Genomic DNA, 20,639 nt, shown 5'->3' on the forward strand with positions numbered 1-20,639 from the left:
GCAAGAGCCAGTAGACTGCAGCAAAGCAAAAAATCCTGCCTGCAATTCAGTCAGCAGTGTTTAGACCCCAAGGGGGAGTCTAGCGGTTAATGTTGACACAGACTTGTCTGGGCTGAAGGCAGCTAGGAAGCGATTTTCTCAAATGCAAGCAGGGTGGGGGGCAGTGAGTATTTCAGTAACGAGGGGAAAATACTTTGCAGATGCTCTGAGAGAATGGGTAAAACAGGCAAGGAGCAATGCCACTTGACCATTTTAATTCTACGTCTGAATACTGTTAAAATGAGCAGCTGCGTCCCTGGCTCCACTAGAAGAACTACTGGGAGGTGGAATTCCCCTACTGCTCAGCATAAACCCTCCTTCCCCAGAGACCAAGTTGATGCTTAGCTGACCAGGAGCACCTGGAACTCCTGAGCAAAAGTTAATTCCTCCAGGTTCGGCCTTCTAAGCTGTGACCATCTTGCCCAGCTGTTTCCGTGGCATCCAAGCCAGTTTTAGATTCTGTAGAAATTTGAGAGTATCTGTTTCAATAAAATTCACTAGTATTGTTTTGGATTTTACCATGCATGTACAGCAGGATTCATTTCTATATAAAGTGTTGCAGGTGGGGTCTATGCACATTGGGGCACAAATCAGAAGTACTTTTTAGGTGAGTGCCTAGTACCTAAATAGGAGAGCCAGTGTGGCATAGCGGTTAGAGTCCTGGACTACGACCTGGGAGACCAGGGTTCGAATCTCCACACAGCCATGAAGCTCACTGGGTGACCTTGGGCCAGTCACTGCCTCTCAGCCTCAGAGGGAGGCAATGGTAAACCCCCTCTGAATATCTCTTACCATGAAAACCCTATTCATAGGGTCGCCATAAGTCAGAATCGACTTGAAGGCAGTCCACTTTCATTTTGTACCTAAATATCTATAAACTACTTAATAGGATTGATATTTCTGGCCTGTATGTTCAAAAGCTTCTCTTTCACAATGGCTGGAAATTATGTCTTTGACATGAGGACAAACCTCTTAAATGTTAAAAGTTTTTTTTAAAATACGGTTAAGGTCACAGGAAACAAGGATGTGGAAAGATGCACAAAACTGTATAGACTCAAATAGACTGAAGCACAGCAATAGCTTGTGAGTTCTGCTTGGAAGCCAGTTTTTTTTCCTCCTAAGGCAGATGTAAAAGCTGCCTGTAGATAATAATGGCGAGATGCAGGCTTTTGGTGGAGCTGTGAGCAAGCAGCCAACTATCCTTCCCCCCCCCCAAACAAAATTTAGCAAAAAGAGGAGTCCTTCAGGTCCTACTGTGGTGCTAGTTACTAAGCATTTAAAATTACAAGGTATCTGCGCTAAGGTTAGCAGAGAACAAAGCATTTGCATATGTTTATAAATAATATATTTAAGCCCATTATTCCATGTCCTGCACTCTGGGATGATGGAGAAGAGATTCTGGCTGCCCTCTCTGTGACAACTTTTCATGTACTTGAAGAGTGCGATCATATCTCCCCTCAGTCTTCTCTTCTCAAGGCTAATCATGCCCAGTTCTTTCAGTCTCTCCTCGTGGGGCTTTGTTTCCAGTCCCTTGATCATTGTTCCCTCCTCTGAGCCTGTTCCAGTTTGTCTGCATCCTTTTTGGAGTGCGGAGACCAGAACTGGATGTAGTACTCAAGATGAGGCCTAACCAGTGCTGAATAGAGGGGAAATAGTACTTCACGCGATTTGGAAACTATACTTCTGTTAATGCAGCTTAATATATCATTTGCCTTTTTTGCAGCCACATCACACTGTTGGCTCATATTCAGCTTTTGATCACTGACAATTCCAAAATCCTTCTCACATGTCGTACTGCTGAGCCAAGTATTCCCCATCTTATAACTGCATTTGGTTTCTTTTTCTTAAGTGTAGAACTTTGCATTTATCCCTGTTGAATTTCATTCTGTTGTTTTCAGCCCAATGCTCCAGCCTATCAAGGTCCCTTTGAGTGTTGTTTCTGTCTTCCATAGTATTAGCTGTGCCCCCCAATTTTATATCATCTGCAAATTTGATAAGCATGCTCTGTCTTTTGTCTTTTTTGCAGTCCATGGCATGCGCAAAGCTCTCTTCCAACACCACATTTCAAATGAGTTGATTGTTCTCTTACCTGCTTTTTTCACTGTCCAACTTTCACATCCATACACAGAGATTGGGAATACCATTGTCTGAATGATCCTGACTTTGGTGTTCAGTGATACATCTTTGCATTTGAGGACCTTTTCTAGTTCTCTCAAAGCTGCCCTCCCCAGTCCTAGCCTTCTTCTGATTTCTTGACTATTGTCTCCATTTGGGTTAATGACTGTGCCGAGGTATTGATAATCCTTGACAAGTTCAATGTCCTCGTTGTCAACTTTAAAGTTGCATAAATCTTCTGTTGTCATTACTTTAGTCTTTTTGATGTTCAGCTGTAGTCCTGCTTTTGTACTTTCCTCTTTAACTTTCATCAGCATTCGTTTCAAATCATTACTGGTTTCTGCTAGTAGTATGGTATCGTCTGCATATCTTAAATTATTGATATTTCTCCCTCCCATTTTCACACCTCCTTCATCTTGGTCCAATCCTGCTTTCCGTATGATATGTTCTGTGTATAGGTTAAACAAATAGGGTGATAAAATGCACTCCTATCTCACACCCTTTCCGATGGGTAACCAATCGGTTTCTCCATATTCTGTCCTTACAGTAGCCTCCTGTGCAGAGTATAGGTTGCTCAGATGCTGTCGCTCCCCATTTCTTTTAAATACTTAAATTTTAAATACTCTTAAAATACTTAAATCCATTCATTTCAAAGGGCCTACTCTGAGTAGGGTTGACAGTGGATACCGCCTATTGTTTAAACAAGTAATTTTGATTATTTATGCCCCACTTTGCTTTCTGAGTGATAACCCAAAGTCCCCCGCGGTGGGGACAGTCCGGATTCCTGCGTGGTCTTCTAGAGGCAAGTTTCATCCGCCCTGGGCGAAGGGTAAAGAAAAGGGGGGGGCTCTCAGTGAGTCCGGAAGTTCAGTTCCAGACGCCACACCTTCGGCCCCTCTTGCCTTTTCTTACCTCTAGGCGAAGCGATGGGGAAGGCGCTTTGGGGGCTCAACAGCGCCGCCGCCGCCGCCGCCAAAGAGCTGGAGTCGGGGAGGGGGCGTGCAAAGGGCGCTGCAGGGAACGCGTTGCAAAGAGGGGAGGAAGAGCGCTCAGGGCTGCCTGGAAAATCCAGCCCCTGCCCCGTCCCGCATGTCTGCCCCGAGGCGGCCCCAGAGGCCATCTCTGCAGCAGCAGCAGCTCCTCTGGCAGGTGTGTGGGGCGGGGGGGGGCTTTGCATTGGGGGTGGGGGAAGGGACCCGCACCCTTGGGAACCCTACTGGGGGGAGGGGGCGACTGTCAGTCTGTCTGCTCCGCCTCCACTAGGGAGATGCACAGGAAGGGGTGGGGGGCGGAGAGAGGCATCTCCAAGAAAATGGGTCCGGCGAGAGGGCCCCACAGTTGCAGGGAACTCCGAGCCGCAGCCCGTGGGCGTCTTCGCAGCCGAAGCCCCCCCCCCGGTCCTGACCCCGCGCCCCCTCCCCGCCGCTAGGGGCGCTTGGTGGGCCCAGCGGGATCTCTACTCCTCCCCCCCCCCCGGCCCCGCCAGGGCGGACAAAGCAGAGGCAGCTCCACACAGCCCCCCCTCGCCCTAAAGGGCAGGAACATCGCTGCGGCCTTTTCTAGGGAGCAGCAGGGGCACAACCCAAGCGAGAGCATCCACCCGTCCTTGCAGACCTTCCGGGGCTAAGAGACAGCCTGACTCTCATATGGAGAGGCAAACGCTGGATCCTCTGGGTGGCCCTTTTTTGTCTCCTCGCTCTCCCCTTCTTATTCTGTCATGCTAGGGTTGATGGACTTAGGGTTGCCAGGCTCAGGGCCTCAGACTGATCCTGTATCTTTAGGAGAAGAGAAAGTCAGCCAAGTGCAGGTGTTCTTGCAACCCTGTAATGGGAAAAACCACAAGGTGGGATTCTCCCTTCCCCCTGCACAACTTTTAAAGAAACAGAAGATCTCTTGGAGGCAGCAACCAAGTCATTCTGTATCTTTAAAAGTTGTGCAGGGGGAAGGGAGAATTCCACCTTGTGGTTTTTCCCATTACAGGGTTGCAAAAACACCTGCACTTGGCTGACTTTCTCTTCTTCTAAAGATACAGGATCAGTCTCAGGACAGGAACCTGGCAACCCTAGTCATGGCCCAGATTTTTTTCTTTGGGGGCAGGCAGATATGAAAATACTCTCCAGATGTAAGGTTTCATAAAAAGACCCCTGCATTCTAAAACAAACTTTTCATATTTAGCAGAGCCCTGGGTAAAGGGAGCCAGCGTGGTGTAGTGCTTAGAGCATCAGACTGGAATGTGGGAGTCCGGGGTTCAAATCCCCACTGAGCTATGAAGTTTGCTGGGTGACCAGTCTCTCAGCCTAGTCTACCTCGCAGGGTTGTTGTGAGGAAAAAGTGGAGAGGGGGAGAACTAGGTACGCCAGCTTGAGCTCTTTGGAGAGGAGGACACAAACGTAATGATGATAAATAAAGATCTGGCTACACTTACAAAATACGAGTATGTTTTACAAACCCACTTATCTGAATATAATGTAGATGTACGTATGGTACAGGCAGGCTGTTTATAAAGAAACGGTGGCAGCTCTGCCTGGGGTTGGCCACACATTTGCGTTCATTCTCTCTCTCCTGTTCCCAGGCGGACGCTCAGCACAGCTGTCCACATTGCTGACATTTATTCCAGAGGGGTTGGGGTTTTTTTGGTAGTGCAGCATAACGTTTTGACAACACCCAAAGATGAAAATGGAGGAACAAGACGCCTCAGGCCACGCACAAAGGGAGGCATCGGAGGGAGCAGGAAAAGGCCTCTGTGGACTCCAGGATGCTGTAGACTGCAAGCCCAAGATGGAGGAAGAAAGGAAGCCCCCCGCAGCAATGCATTCTGGGGATGGTGAGGGGTCGCCTAGGGAAGCAGCTCCGCGTCAGGTGAAAGATGAGCCAGAAGAGGGGTTGGCCTGTCAGTGGGAATCTCAGTGGCAGGACTTCTTGAAGGCTGTGGAGCCCCCTCAGCTGGGGCCAGACATGCCACCGTCACCTGAGGAGTACGCTCCGTGGGGAGACACGAAAGCCTTCCTGGCCTCCTTTGAGCAAGTGGCTGAAGCCTGCCGGTGGCCCAGAGAAGAGTGGGTGGCTCGACTCTTGCCGGCCCTCCGTGGGGAAGCAGAGGTGGCCTTCAGCACGTTGGAGGGCAGAGACAGAGAGGACTATGGGAAGGTGAAGATGGCCCTCTTGCGAAGAGACGCCATCAGCAGGGAGAAGAGCCGCCAGCACTTCCGACGCTTCTGCTACTGGGAGGCCAAGGGCCCACGGGCCGCATACAGGCGACTCCAGGAGCTTTGCCGTCAGTGGCTGACGGTCGAGAGACACACCAAGGAGCAGATTCTGGAGCTGCTGATCCTGGAGCAGTTCCTGATTGTCCTGCCGCCAGAGATCCAGAGCTGGGTGAGGGAGCGTGGCCCTGAGACCTGCTCCCAGGCAGTGGCTGTGGCCGAGGATTTCCTACTCAGACAGCGAGAGGCGGAGAGACCTGGAAACCAGGTGATTTCATGTTGATGTTCCTTTGCGGCACAGGGCTCGTGGTGGACCTTAAGGGCCCTGGTCCAGAAAACACACCCTCTGTGCTTATGTTTGGGTACAGCTGCGCCCACCGTCTTGCCTGGTCCTGACAGTTACTTCCAGATTCGATATTAGGGTTGCCCCAAATCTATATGCTCAAGTTTGCATTGTGTCCCTATTTTTCCTTCCTATAGGTAGGAGAGCCTTTTCAGGAGGCTACAAGATGCATCCGCTGAGGGCACCTGCCTTATTTCATTTATTAGTTTGTTACTTAAATTTGCATGCTGCTTTTTCGTAAAAATATGCTCAAAGCAGCTCACAACCAAACGACAGAAGGGCAACTTTGTACATCTTTACAATAGCAAATAGTCATTTCGAAACATAACACGACGCTTCAACATATAATTATGTTGATTATATAAACATAAAATGTTATAATGTTTATATGATCAGCTTGAGTTATGTGTTGAATTGTTGTGTCCTGTTTCAAAACTACTATGTGGTATTATAAACAACAAACTATCCATCATTAAAACATATTAATTAATAACAAGTGTAATAAATATTCTAATACAATCACAGGTCAACAATAACATAGACAGCAGCTATTAAAAAACCCTAGGAGCTAAAAATGTAAAGCATACAGTTTGTAACAGCTTCAGCCTCTGGTCTCCATCTAGCCAAGTTTTCCTAGTCGAAAGGCGTGAAGTTGCCTTAGATCACTCTTACCAGATCCCTCTCTACTTGGACCAGTTGCATGTGGAGGGGGTGGGGAATAATCAGGCCCCCCCAGGAGGGTCCTACAAGGTGTATATGTTTCTAAAGGCAAATGCAGTCTGTGTTTGTGCCTCCTATGCGGCAAGTTTCGTTTAACTTGTTGCTGATTTTATTGTAATTTTATTGTAATATTGTATTTTAATCTTGTTTTGTTCACCGCCCAGAGAGCTATTCGCTATGGGCGGTTTAAAAATGAAATAAATGAAATGAAATGAAAATGAAGTGCAGGCTGTGAGAGAGAACTGGGCCTTCAGAGCAAAGGTTTCCTGGTCTGAAAGGGTTCCTTGCTGCTGTTGCAGGTGGCATTTGAGGAGGTGGCTGTGAATTTCTCTGAGGCAGAACGTACTCCAGCTGGTATGGAACAGGGGTTGCTGTATATTGAAACGAAGGAGGAGGAGGAGGCCTGCATGTTGGGTAAGATGGGATCCCTCACGCCTGAGTTCCTGCTGGTCTGATTTCAGCAGGAGTCCCTCCTTTCTCTTCAGAAAGCTCAGGAGATGCTCTAACCTTAGAATAGCCAGGCTTTTTTTGGGGGGGGGGTGTTTCTAAGTAAACAGAGTGGGGGCAGGAAGACAGTCCGGAAACACTTCAGGGTTTTGTCCAGGGCCCTAGAAAGTGCTCCTTTCCTGCTGTTCCTTCTGTTTCCTCTGGTGTTCCAGTTGCAGGGAGTGTGCACGCATCAAGGCTGCCCTGAGATGCCCCAGTCCCTCAGGGTAGCCGGGGCTAGAGAGTGGCCTGACACCTCTGCAAGCCAGCACCACCAAGATATTTACCCAGCTCTGCTGCGACCTCTCGGCACTCAGAAATCAGAAGCTCCACCACTGCCGAGAGGCCCCGGGTTGACCTGGAGAGACCGGCTGGCCTCAGCATGGGAAGCGGGTGCGAGGAGAGGTCAGGGCTGCCTGTCAGAGGCAAAAACATACAGAGGCCGCAAGGAGAGGAGGCAGAAACTGGCAAAGTACCAAAATGGAACCGCTGCTGCCTGGCCTAGCAATCTAATGCAGCATAGCGCAACAGGCAGCTGCTGTTGTTGAAGGAACGTGGAGGAGCCAGCAGCAAGTCTGCCCCGGGGCTTCCATCAGAAATGAGCCCGAGGGGCTGGGAGAGCTGGAAGAAGAGAGCTCTACCCACCTGGCTGTTCCTTGCAATAAAAAGATGCATACCTGTATTACTGATCTCTTGTCCATGAGTCCTGGGGGGGGGGGAGGGATATAGACTTTACAGGGTGGCTCGCACTCAGCCAGTGATTAACCCAGACTGCAGGTAGCAGAGAGGCATTTGATCGCTTTTAGCTTGTTTATGGTAAGATACCGAGGGCAAGACGCTTGTGTATTCTCTTTTGTCTTGCTCAGAGTTGAGATTCTTAGAAAAACAGGCCCCTCGCAGCTCCCTCTGTGATCTTGCTCCTGCTGTTCCTTTGAAGGGAATGTGTTCTCACTGTCTATCATCTGAATTGTTTTTATTCCCCTATTTTCAAATTCTTATTTTTTTTCCTCTAGCACAGGGAATGAGTCATTTGGGATTATCTCATTTCTTAAGCAGGCAAAGAGTGGATGACCATACATGAGAGGGAGAGATTCGCGGCAGAAGATTCAGACCAAGCAGGGTCACGTGGGGTGTCCGTGTGGAAAGCGGAAGATGATGTGCCCCAGTGTTGCTTGCAGGAAAATGCTTCAGTCAGTCAGGAGAGTCAGCTCAGGACCTTCACAGGGGGTGATGCAGATGGATCTGTACCTTATGGGGGAGATTACAAGACCCTTATTGTAACTGCAGTCCAGACAGAAATTGGCACTGGGAAGAAACGGAATCCTTGCAGAGCTCACGGGAAAAGTTTTGGTCAGAGCTCCAGCATGCTTAAGAGCCGGCGTACAGGAGGAAAAGCACACAAGTGCTTGGTTTGTGGGAAATTCTTTCTTTCCAGCTCAAAGCTCATCATTCACCAGAGGACCCACACTGGGGAGAAGCCGTATGAATGTTCATCTTGTGGGAAAACATTCCGGTCCAGCTCAGTGCTTTACCGTCACCAGAGGATCCACACTGGAGAGAAGCCGCATAAATGCCCTGTCTGCGGGAGGAGATTCAGTAGCAATTCAAACCTTAATCGACATCAGAGAATCCACACAGGGGAGAAACCGTACAAGTGTTCGGAATGTGGGAAAAGCTTCATCCAGAGAGCCAACCTGAATAAGCATCATAAAATCCACACGGTGGATGGGAAGAGTGGGGAAAATTTCAGTATGAGCTGAAACCTCACTGTGTGTGACATGTTTGAGCACATGAGAAAGCCATTTAAAAGATGGGATTGTGCAAAGACACGTTTCAGAGGATTATTTCAGAAAAGGACACACAAAGTAATCCCTGCCATCAATTTGTCAAACAATCCCAGAGGTCTCTTGAACTGCTTCCTGTTCTGGATGCTTTGATGAAGTGTAGGATATAGCATGGGGACAAGGGGGGGCACAACAGTGAGTGCTATCCACTTACAGCTTACAGTTGCTGACTATTTGGGAGCATGGCTGGCAAGATTCACCTTGTGACTTTTTGCATGAAGACATTTGCATCCGCTTGCATTAGCTGTCTAATAAATGAGGCCTTGGTTTGGGTGCAATACAAGATTGACAGCTGCCAGGCATGGTCTATTTTTGGCAGTGTTTGGGGCTATATTGTATGCCATTATGGCATAAAAGTGAGATATTTTAGGTGTAAAAATGTAATTTCAGCTGCACCCTGAATGGGAAAAATACTTCTTTTTACATACTTTTTCCTATTTTAATACTGTCTTTCTTCAAAATGTCACCCAAGGCAGTTCAGAGTCTAAACAAGTTCCTCTTTTTTTGAGCGAAAGAGAGGAGCCCACCAATAACATGGAAAAAAGCAACAGGCAAAGTCAGTGGTCGATGCAATTGCAATGTAACCAATAGTTCCCAACGTGTTTCAGTATTTAAATCTGGGAAAATCATCCAGCAGTTAGATAAGGGAAGACTGCTGCTCAGTGGCAGAGCTCCTGCTTTGCATGCAGCAGGTCCCAAGTTCAATCCCTGGCGTCTCTACACAGGGCTGGGAATAGACTCCCTGCCTGAAACCCTGGAGAACTGCTGCGAGTCCCTGTAGACAGTACTGGTCTAGGTGGGCCAGTGGGTCTGATTCAGTATAGGGCAGCTTCCTGGACATGAAATTGAGGGAGTCTCCAGAGATCTAGAAGGCTGCTCAGGGACACAGCTCTTCAGTGAATGAAATATTAGATGGATGCAGCAGCTTCTCTATTGATGTGAACACTTCCCCCTGACAGATGTTCATGCAGTATGTGTCAGGAACTATTTATTAAATTGCAGTTGCAGCTTACCCAGTCATATTTTTTCCTCGTGGTTTGACTACAGTTTCACTTTAAAAGCTTCCGTGTGACCTCTAAGAATGTTGTTTTTAAAACAATGGATTGTCTACTCTGAGTGGGATTAATGCGGCTGCAGCCCAGTGTTTCTGACCTACTTTTTAAAATAACCCTAGAGCTTAGATAGGCAGCCTATCTGCCAACACAGGATACAAGTGGCAGCCATGAACTGTTACCCTAAAGTGGATGATATACTACGGCAAGGAAGGGGAGCCTGTGACCCTCCAGGTGTTGTTCATCTTCCATCAGCCCCAACCAGCATGGCCTATGTCAGGAGCGGGAAACCATTGGCTCTTCAGACATTGCTGAACTACTACTCTCATCAGGCCCAGCAAGCATGGCCAATGGACAGGGATGATGGGAGTTGTAGTTCAGCAACATCTGGAGGGCCAAAGGATCCAGACACCTGGCCTATTGTCAGGGATGATGGTCCAACAAAATCTGAAGGGCCACAGATTCCTCACCCCTGTACTAAGGGAAACCAAAAGTGAGCCTTCTAAAATCAGAAGTGATTGGTGGTGGGACGGGGGAAGAGAGAAAAGCATAGGAATGTGGTAGTGGTGAACTTCCCAGGGACACCTGGGTGGCCAGAGCTGGTGATGGACTGGATGGATGTTGGCCTGCTGCTGGAAAGCAGTTCTTTGATTCTCCTTTGGAAGGGGCATTTTCATTAGTCCTCTACCAACAGAATAATCCTATCTCTGGAGCAAAGCACCAACAAGGCCCAGTTCAAATGAGCAAGGACTGGACTCGCTGAACATTTTATCTTAATGAGAATTGGTTGAAATAACTGGTTGGTTGGTTTCCTCCAAAGAAGGGTTTCCAGTCCCCAAATATAACCAATTCTCACCCAAGGATGATCCGAAGGATAGAAATCTGCAGGTAGCTCTTTCAATGTGTGGTTGGCTCCTTTGTTGTCTGCGAATTGTAAGGGATCTGTGGTGGGGCAGGGTGAACTAGTGGATCCTTCATTCTATTATACATAGGTTAGGCTTACATGGCTAGGTGGAGTCATTGGGTGCCAGAGACAGGAAAACATACTTCTTTCAAGGGAAGTTCTCATTGTCAAGGAGAAACCCGGTGGCAAGAGGAAGGAGAGAACAAAATCCACAACTTGCTTCCTAGGAGGGCCTCGCTAGGTAAAAGGTGTGACCAGCCACCCTCTGTGGGGAGAAAGGCCCAGACAACAACACACATAATTTAAGAGTGGACTGACTGGGGCTTTGTTTCCCCCCCTTGGGCTCTTATGGGATTCTTCTTCTCTTTATTCCAGCAGGTAGCAGGTGATGAATTTGGTATCAAGAACAAAATAGAAGCCAATGGCATGTCACCAGAAAGAGGCACGCCTGAGGAACTAAAAGAGAATTTTGGTAATCAAGACAGACCAATGAAGCAAGAGGCAAATGACATCAGGGAGAGGTGAATCTATTACTTATCAAGGTGGAGATTTAGATGAAATTTCAGTCCCACAGGGAGAACAAAAAGAAAAGAGAACACACACATGCCTCAGTGCTTGATGGAGAATCCACAAAGGGGAGCAACTACATAAATGCTTGGAAGTTGGAGAGACATTCAGAGCACAAATCTTGCCAGATATCAAAGAATACATGCAGGTGAGAAACCATATAAATGCTTGGAGTGTAGAAAGAGCATTGGTTGGAAAATATACTTTACTAAGCACCAGAGAATTCATACAGGAGAGAAACCGTATACATGTTCAGAATGTAAGAAGAGCTTTTGTCATCATTCAAACTTTAAAAAACAACAGAGGAGACTTATAAATGCTTTGAGTGTAGAAAGGGCTTAAGTCACATCTAACAATCAACACAAAAGGGGAAAACACCCTATAGGCTGAGGTCAACAGATGGGGGGGGAGTATTTTCAGTAACCCAGTTTTATGAGGCAGGGAAAGTAGTTATATGACAAAGGGCCTTTTAAGTGTTCACCCCTGATATGTGGAACGTTCCATCTAAGGTTCTGTAAATCACTGGTGGGTTTGATTGTGTATTTTTCATGGGTGGTTTTGACTGAATTACTTTCATTATTTGAATAATTTAATTATATACTTTTATGTAAATTGTTTCTGGGATCCTTCTGGATTGAAAAGTTAAGTCAGTAGATATATAAAAATACAACATAGGAAAAATCAGATAAATTGAGCTTTTTGCACTGACAAAGCAATTTCAGTCTTCATCTTGTTAGAAGGCAGGGCCTCCTACGAGCAAATACCCTGTAGGAATGGTTCAATTTTAGAAAATGTTTTTGTGTGAATGGTGCCTAGTTTTATATCATGGAAACTATATAAGTTATGGTGGAGGAAATATGAATCAATACAGAGAAGAAACTGATGAAGAGAAATATTTCAAAAGCATCTTTTCCACCATCATCTAATTGATTTGTGAATTGGTACACAAAAAGTTTCATCCCAAAATGTATTTAACATGAACAAATAAAATGCAAAACATTTATTTGTTTAAGCCCATTTATGAATTACTTTCTGTGAAACATCTCAAAGCAATTAAAATAGTAATATCAGCAGTAAAAATATATGACATTTTCCTGTATAAAAACAAGACAATTTGATATATAAAATAATTCAATATATAAAAAACAATTCACATCCAGTGCAGATACAGTTGTTGTTATGTGCCTTCAGGTTGATTATGACTTATGGCAACCCTATGAATCAGTGACCTCCAGTAGCATCTGTTATAAACCAGATCTTGTAAGTTCAGGTCTGTGGCTTCCTTTATGGAATCAATTCATCTCTTGTTTGGCCTTCCTCTTTTTCTACTCCTGTTTTTCCCAGCATTATGGTCTTTTCTAGTGAATCATGTCTTTTCATTATGTGTCCAAAGTATGATAACCTCAGTTTCATCATTTTAGCTTCTAGTGATAGTTCTGGTTTAATTTGTTCTAACACCCAGTTATTTGTCTTTTTTGCAGTCCATGGTATCCGCAAAGCTCTCCTCAAACACCACATTTCAAATGAGCTGATTTTTCTCTTATCCGCCTTTTTCACTGTCCAACTTTCACATCCATCCATAGAGATCGGGAATACCATGGTCTGAATGATCCTGACTTTGGTATTCAGTGATACATCTTGAGGACCTTTTCTAGTTCTCTCATAGCTGCCCTCCCCAGTCCTAGCCTTCTTCTGATTTCTTGACTGTTGTCTCCATTTTGGTTAAGGACTGTGGTTAAGGACTTTGGTTAAGGATAATCCTTGACAAGTTCAATGTCCTCAATGGTACTTGTCTAGTAGGTAACAGAAGGGGGTTGGTTCGAAAGCTTAGGTGACTCTATCCTAAAGGCCTGATTCTTCCATAACATGGAACAGGCCTCCTGATGAGATGGTATCTGCAGGACGCCTTCTCCTGCAGAGCACAGTGGTCAGTTGGGTATATAAGGGCTGAGATTATCTTTTAGGTATCCTGGTCTGACGGGAGCTGTGGAGGATCCGGTTCAGAACAAATCCTCCCCACCGCCTGCCGGTAGGATAAAGACAAAAAATGACAGTAGAACTCATGAACATCCCACTGAATATTGGAAGATTCTGGACATACAAAAGAAAGCACGTCTTTGCATAATTAAACTGCAGAATTTACTCCCACAAGAGGCAGTAATGGCCACCAACTTGGGTTTCTTGGAGGATATGGCTACTAGCCATGATGGCTATGCTCTGCCTCCTTGGTTGGAGGCAGTATGTTTCTGAATACCAGTTGCTGGGAATGGCAGGAGAGTGTATCTGATTGGCCACTATGTGCACAGGATGCTGAACTAGATGGGCCATTGGCCTGATCCGGCAGGCCCTTCTGTACAGAACCAGCACCATGAATTTAGCCAGCAGCTAATTGGCAGCCAGTGCAATTCTTTCAGCAGCAGCATAAGATCGTCTGTCCGCTGAGCAGTCAAGCTGCTGCATTTTGCAGCAGCTGCAGTTTCCGGGCGAGCCCCATGTGCAGCTTTACAGAAAGCTCATTGCAGTAGTTCCATCACATGGACCACAGTGCTGAGGCTATTCTGGTCCAGAAACGGCTAGAGCTGCCTTACCCGCCAAAGCTGGGGAAAAGGCATGAAATACTGAGACTACCTATTAAGGCGACACAAAATGCATGAAGTACAATATAACATTTACACATAATTCCACGTGGCACCAATGAGGTCCTAAACACGGTTAAGAACACAATATTATAGTCAAGATCCATCCCCGATTGGTGGGCTGTGGTGGCGTTTCCAGGGACACTGGGTGGCTGTGTCTTGTCATTTCCCCATCATTTTTGTATTTTCTACCTGTGTAGAACTCCTGGGCTGAGCATGCAATGGATATGGCAACTGTTCTGCTGGCATAGCGGGGCGATAAAACTGCTCCCAGGATAATGTGAGTATAAAATTGCTCTGTGTAACTCCTGCTAATGAGTGAAAGGTGAGATACAATACAGACTCAAAATTCACTGGACCAAAGCTGGATTAAAGGTTAGAATGCTCAAATGCTACCAGCTGTGAAGACTTGTATGAAATGAGGGAGCTCATTGTGGTAGTTTGAACGGTATAGTCTTTGATTAAGGTATAGTCCAGTGGAGTGAGCGTGGAATCTGTTTCACACATCAGCACCATGTGGTATATGTGGATGTTGTACTTTGTGTCACTGTAATAGGTAGTCAAATACCAGTTTATACTGTGTGATATTACACGCTTAATTCATGAAAGATAAGGCAATCAATCAATGGCTACTGGTCACAAGGGCTGTGTTCTACCACCACTGTTGGGAGGCGGTATGCTTCTGAATGCCAGTTGCTGGAAATCACAAGTGGGCGCCCTGTTGCATCCTGCTTGTGGGCTTCCCTTTGGGGCATCTAGCTGGCAAATGGGAGAACAGGATGCTGGACCACATGAGCCAATGGCCTGATCAAGCAGGCTCTCGTTGGTTCATGTTAGATACATTTAGGGATGGACTTCTCTGTATACCAAGTCAGTTGTCTTTACACTTTTTTTGACTTGTAAACCAAGTTTGGTGCTGCTTGTCAGATAAATAACCTAATATCTAGTTAAATCTGTATATAAAATTACTGCACTGTGGTTGCTCTGCTGACTGATTAGGCTGTTTTTCCTTATAATATTTCCAGCTACAAACTAGAATAGTTTTCAAATTAAACTACGCGGTCAAAAACATAACTTTTTTTTTTAATTAAGTGACCTACTTCTTGTGTCGTTATAACACATCTGTAATTTTTTAACATATATGAGCTTCCATTCACAGCATCTATCTTGGTCCCACCTATTCCAACTTAGAGCGAGTCTCCAAGATCCCGTCTATTTTTCTCAGCCCCTCTACACAATATCCTTTTTTGAACAGTAGGTGCTAGGGATTGAACCAGGAATACTCTGCGTGCAAAGAATGTGCTGTTCCAGAGGGTCCCAAACTGTGGTCCACAGCATGTCCACATTCAATATTCATATTGGTTTTTTCAGTGTTTTTATTGCATCTTTGGAATGCAAATTTGTGATACAGTAAAATACAAGGTGAGAAATATAAAAACAATAAAAATTAGAAATCACACAACACCGCACATTACAATTGCTACACCAGGCAGAAAAATCATTAAGTGGTCCACCAAGGTCAGCAATTTTCAAGTGATCCATGGGAAAATGTTTGGGAACCCCTGCTGTTCCATTTTGGGTAAATAGGAGAGGACTACTTGTGGTCTTTAAGGCATTATTCTTGGAAACATAATGCCACTCTTTCCCTAACAGCAAAGGTTTTCAGATCCTCCAGCCAACTGTGTGCAGCTAGAGGGAATCTAGACCTCCCATCTTATAACATAAGATGTTCTATGAGAATGTTTGTCGATTGGCATTGTGCTACCTGTTGTGTTTATCTTTAACGTTCCCTAGAAATTATAATGCTGAACCATTGTTTATTTATTATTTGATTTATATCCCGCCCTTCTTCCCAGCAGGAGCCCATTACTGAGCACATGCCTTGCACCTATTGGAGGAAAACCAGCATAATGATGTTCAGGAGTGTTAATCTTGATTTTTCAACACGAAAGCTCTGTTCAAGGGTGTTATATAGTCTTTTGATTAATTCATATGAAATGGGGCTTAGCCAATTATGTTCTTGTGTAGAAAACAGGTGGTCATTTTGAAGAGACCTATCACTGCCATGCTTCAGGATGTTCGTAATTCCCAGTTCCAGGATCCTGCTGTTGGTACCCGCTTTGTGCTATGTGATGGTGGTAGCCCTCCCTCCCCAACCAGGGCCTGAATAAGGATAGTAAGTGCCACCTGCAGGATACTCATTCTCTGTGTCTTCAGCTAAGAAACTTAGGGTAGACAAAAGAAATCAACTTCCCTCTCAAGTTAACAGGTTTTGAAAACACATGCTGAAATGAACGAGATGCCGTCCACAATAGCGACATAGTAAAACGGAGAAAGGCAAATGTTATCATTGATAACGAAGTGCAGAATTCTTTTTAGGAAAGGCTTGCATTTTTTGGTAAGAATTAAAGTGTAAAAGAAAATTGTTCAGAGATACAGGCACTGGTGCCTACACCCCTGAAAAACCTTTTTGGGCAGAATACAAGGTTGCCAAGCAGACTTCCACTCCTGCAGTGGGATGTTGTCTTCCCTCTGCTGCCCACCGGGCACCTCCAAAATCTGTTGGCCCTCTAACCCTCCAGAGCAGATTTTGGAGGGTGCCAAAAGGGTTGCAGACAAGGAGACAGTAAAGCCCTGTTGCCTGAGTGGAAATCGGTCCTGCTTGCAGAAGGACAGGTTTGGATACAACCCGCAGAACGTATAAAATAACGGGAAGTGTTGGTTTTGTCAAAAGAGCCAAGGATTTCTATTCATGTAGGAATAGAATATGAGCACATGATCGAGAAGATGGTTACCAATATAATCCAGGAGGCCTCAGATTGTTCTCTAAAGATCTAGTCACATATTGGCTTATGCAAAGGATGTCTAGTAGTGGGGCCCCTTTGGGTGATGGGTCTCACCTCTGTCCCCTCCGTCAGGACATCATCCCAGTTCCTCTAATTACGTACAGTGCTGGTTTGCGGCCCACACAAACACCACTTGTCCTGACCATCACCATCAAAGCTCAGGCTGTACATAAGTGTGTCAAACATCATGTAATATTTGTGTGTCACATCCAATGAACAAGCAGCAGCGGGGGCTGGGAATTAGGGCAAACAAAACCCTATTTATTTTTATGTACACAAAAGCATGTCTGGCAGGGGAGGCTCATCAGGCCAAAGCTTCCAAGTCTGCAGTCCTCTTCAAGCCATCGTGGTAGCCAGGCGCTTAATCCAACTGAAAGGAAAGAGCCAGACAGTTAGCGTTGCTACCTAAGGAGCTTCCTTGCCCAGCCTGCATCATTTTCTTGCTTCGGATCCTGCTATGATATCATCCGAAACGACATCACAAATTTGGATTCTGAAGGTGCCATTCAACTAAGTCTTTGCTGAAATTAATGAACTTAGGAATTAATGAGTTAGCCACGTCTGTTAACTTCACCGGATCTGCTCGGAGCAGGACAAGCACTGAACGCTGCCTTCAGTGTTAATGTGGGCCCGTGGCTGCCTGTGGCCCAATTCTCTGCTCCAATGAGGACGCCACTGGATTCCTGCTTTCACCGGCCAGAGACAGTAACCAGGGCAATCCTCTGCTTCAGGAGTAGCTAACGTGGAGACCTCCTGATGCTGTCTGACTGCAACTCCCCCCATCCCTTTACAGACGCGGGCTCAAAGGGTGCGTTCCCCCCGCGGCTGAGGCTCACAGCTGGGCGACGCTCCCTTTTGAGGGCTGGAGAGCGGCAAGCGTCTGGCACCGGCGCCTCCGGGCCCTGCGTGGGGTTAAGCAAGGGGGGGCGGGGCCGTCACGGGCCCCACAAGAAACAAGCCAAAGGGGGGGAGGAGGAGAGAAGAGTGAGCCTGGGCGCGAGGCCTCCCCGTGGGCTCGCGTGCACGCGCCTTGCCTTGCCTCCGGGGGCCACGAGCGGCCCTCGCATCTCTCGGCCCGCCCGCACCCGGCCCGCGCTCACCTTGATGAAGCCGATGTCCTTGGCGTACTGGCGGAAGCACTGCCGGCACATGTTGAGCCCGTACTTGCGGATCAGGCCGTGGCGGCTCGAGCACACGCGGCTGCGGGGAGAGGAGGAGGGCCGGGTGAGTGGCGGGAGGGGAGCCTCGACCCCCCGAAGGGCCGCTCCGACACCTCCCAGCCCCCCATAAGACGCGCCTGGCGGAAAGCGCCCCTCCCTCACCCCCACCGGCCTCTCCGAGAGGAATGACGAGCGGCGGAGGCGCCCCCGCTCCCCCCCGCTCCCCCCTCCCTCCGCTCGCCCCCGCTTCCCCCTCCCTCCGCTCGTCCCCACCCACCAGGAGCGGGACCCCTGCCCGAACTTCCGCGGGTGGCTCCAGTAGAGCTGCTGGTGACCCATCTCGGCCGCCTCGCGCGCAGGAAAGGCCCAGTCGCCCCGCGCACGCGCAGATGAACCCCGGCGGGCGCTCCCGGCGTGCCCCGCGCGGCCACGAGGCCTGCCACCGCCTCCTCCTCCGGCCCCGCCTCCTCGTCCCTGCCTCAGCATGACGTCACGGGCGGCTCGCCCCTGAAAAGGCCCGCGCGGCGACTCTTCGCAGCCGGGCGCGGTGGCGCGTGCCTGTAATCCAGCGACTACGGAGGCTGAGGCTGGCGGATCGCTTGAGCTCAGGAGTTCGGGGTTGCTGTGGGCTATGCCGATCGGGTGTCCGCACTAAGTTCGGCATCAATATGGTGATCCTCGGGGAGCCGGGGGCCACCAGGTTGCCCAAGGAGGGGTGAACCGGCCCAGGTCGGAGACGGAGCAGGTCAAAACTCCCGTGCCGATCAGTAGTGGGATCGCGCCTGTGAATAGCCGCTGCAGCCTTACCTGGGCAAGACAGCGAGACCCAGACTCTTTTGCGCCCGAAAATAATAACCAATTATTAATTAATCAATAAACTGCGCCGGGCAGCTGCGGGCTCCTCGCAGGCCCCTCCGCCGGCGGGAACGGGCGGAGCGAGCGAGGCAGGGGTGGCCCTGCTAACCCTAAGCCCCTTTCTGCGGCGGGCAAAAGTCAAGAAGCGGGTGGCCTCCTTGCCCCACGGCCGGCTCATTCCTCCCTTCTGCGATGCACCGCCCGCGGAGAGGCTTTGGCCGTAGTAGCGGGCCGCCTCGGCGGGCGACTCTTGATTGTTACTGAGGAAGGGATTTTATTTATTTACTTTTTCTTGCTCTGCTTTTGCGGTGGGTTTTGTTTTTGTTTCATGGTCGATTTTATGTATTTTTTGGGCATCGTCTCTGGGTAATTGGACTGGTCCCTGTGCGCTGCGCGACTGCTCCCTCCTGGCGAGAGCGGGCACTGCCGTCCGGGCCGCGCTTAATTCCCCCCAGCCGCCAGCAGGGGTCAGTGCGGCGGCCGAAGCCGCTGCAGAAGCACCATGCCGGAGACCGACCGCGATCCGTCGGGGAACGTCTTGCACGGCTTGACTGTGCGCATAGGATGATTTGTGATGCATTATTAGGGGAAAGGGCTTCCACGCATCCGAGGGCCGCAGGTGTGTGTCAGTGAGTGCAAGTTACTAGCACAAGAGAGTATTAACAAAAGGACACAGGGCTCAAGCGAACCCGGCCTACGTTGTGGGTCCAGCTTCCAGAGCAGTAGCTGTGTTGGCGACACACCCTGAACATCCACAGCACCGATAAGGCATTTGTTCCAGTTGCCTTGCTTTGACACGGAGGCTGCAGTGACACCTGTCATTAATGTGGTGTTGTTGTTGTTATTGCAGTCCAGAGAATAAGGCGGGCACAAAAGTGCCTTAGGATGGGGAAGTTTCGTAGCTCCCTGCTATAAAGGTAGTTGTGTCTGGTGGAAGCCGGAGAATGAGAGAATTGCTGTGACTCCGGCTGAGAGCTCTTGGTCATCAACACACCTCTTAAGAATCGTATCTTGTGGGGAAAGCGAGCATATCAGCACTATTTCCTCCAAAGTAGTTTTTGGGTTTTTTTAGATCCTTAAACTCAGTGGAAGTGAAATAAACTCATAGAGAGGGGGAAAAACTCTTTTAGGATCTGTTTTTAGGATATTTTAGTTGTAAAATTATATACAATTTAATAACACACCTCGGGGTAGATGACAACGCTCACCTATATTTATAGTTTATTTATTTATCATTAGGAAAAAATATTGGCTTCCCCACCCCCCAAAAAATGCTATTTTAGGCTGCATTCACAGAAGTATAGTTTCCAAATCGTGTGATGTATCATTTCCCCTCTATTTGGCACTGGTTAGGCCTCATCTGGAGTGCTGCGTCTGGGCACCGTAATTTAAGAAGGATGTACGCAAACTGGAACGGGTTCAGAGGAGGGCAACAAGGATGATCAGGGGACTAGAAACAAAGCCCTATGAGGAGAGACTGAAAGAACTGGGCATGTTTAGCCTTGAGAAGAGAAGACTGAGGGGAGATAGGAGAGCACTCTTCAAGAAAGATTGCCACACAGTGGAGGGCCAGGATCTCTTCTCGATCATCCCAGAGTGTAGGACACGGAATAATGGGCTCAAGTTACAGGAAGCCAGATTTTGGCTGAACATCAGGAGAAAAAATGCTAACTTTTAGAGCGGTATGACAGTGGAACTAATGATCTAGGGAGATGGTGGGCTCTCCAGTGCTGGAGGCCTTCAAGAAGCAATTGGACAGCCACCTGTTGGATTTATTTTAGTTTGGATTCCTGCACTGAGCAGGGGGTTGGACTTGATGGCCTTAGAGGTCCCATCCAACTCTGCTCTTCTGTAATTCTATGGAAAGTT

The 20,639-nt window shown here is 47.7% G+C and overlaps 2 protein-coding genes across 4 annotated transcripts; one reads left to right on the forward strand and one right to left on the reverse strand.

The window, feature by feature from the left end:
* Positions 1–2,989: 2,989 nt before the first annotated feature.
* On the forward strand, positions 2,990–11,100 carry LOC133377854 (zinc finger and SCAN domain-containing protein 23-like). Of its 3 annotated transcripts, XR_009760801.1 has the most exons (5): positions 2,990–3,303; positions 4,727–5,625; positions 6,720–6,834; positions 7,960–8,885; positions 11,082–11,100. XR_009760801.1 is itself a non-coding variant. In XM_061612628.1 (4 exons), the coding sequence occupies exons 2-4, from the start codon at positions 4,825–4,827 to the stop codon at positions 8,664–8,666; spliced, it is 1,623 nt and encodes a 540-aa protein (XP_061468612.1). In that variant the 5' UTR covers positions 2,990–3,303; positions 4,727–4,824; the 3' UTR covers positions 8,667–11,075. The 3 variants fall into 3 exon arrangements, 2 of the variants coding, with proteins under 2 accessions (XP_061468612.1, XP_061468613.1); XM_061612628.1 differs by lacking the exon at positions 11,082–11,100 and having other exon boundaries at positions 7,960–11,075; XM_061612629.1 differs by lacking the exon at positions 11,082–11,100 and having other exon boundaries at positions 7,963–11,075.
* A 5,886-nt stretch (positions 11,101–16,986) lies between these two features.
* LOC133377855 (small ribosomal subunit protein uS14-like) lies at positions 16,987–18,416 on the reverse strand. The gene is made up of 3 exons (XM_061612630.1): positions 18,193–18,416; positions 17,856–17,955; positions 16,987–17,125 (listed from the first exon to the last, which is right to left on the reverse strand). Exons 1-3 carry the CDS (start codon positions 18,399–18,401, stop codon positions 17,117–17,119), a joined length of 318 nt encoding a protein of 105 aa, XP_061468614.1. The 5' UTR covers positions 18,402–18,416; the 3' UTR covers positions 16,987–17,116.
* Positions 18,417–20,639: the final 2,223 nt, after the last annotated feature.

Source organism: Rhineura floridana, chromosome 2, assembly GCF_030035675.1.
Source record: "Rhineura floridana isolate rRhiFlo1 chromosome 2, rRhiFlo1.hap2, whole genome shotgun sequence".
Lineage (NCBI taxonomy): Eukaryota > Metazoa > Chordata > Lepidosauria > Squamata > Rhineuridae > Rhineura > Rhineura floridana.

Coding starts and splice junctions, on each gene's coding strand:
- LOC133377854 (XM_061612628.1), top strand. CDS start 4,825: ATGAAAATGGAGGAACAAGACGCCTCAGGCCACGCACAAAGGGAGGCA. Junction 5,626..6,719: donor CGGAGAGACCTGGAAACCAG/GTGATTTCATGT, acceptor CTGCTGTTGCAG/GTGGCATTTGAGGAGGTGGC. Junction 6,835..7,959: donor GGAGGAGGCCTGCATGTTGG/GTAAGATGGGAT, acceptor TCATTTCTTAAG/CAGGCAAAGAGTGGATGACC.
- LOC133377855 (XM_061612630.1), bottom strand. CDS start 18,401: ATGCTGAGGCAGGGACGAGGAGGCGGGGCCGGAGGAGGAGGCGGTGGC. Junction 17,956..18,192: donor GGGCAGGGGTCCCGCTCCTG/GTGGGTGGGGAC, acceptor CTCTCCCCGCAG/CCGCGTGTGCTCGAGCCGCC.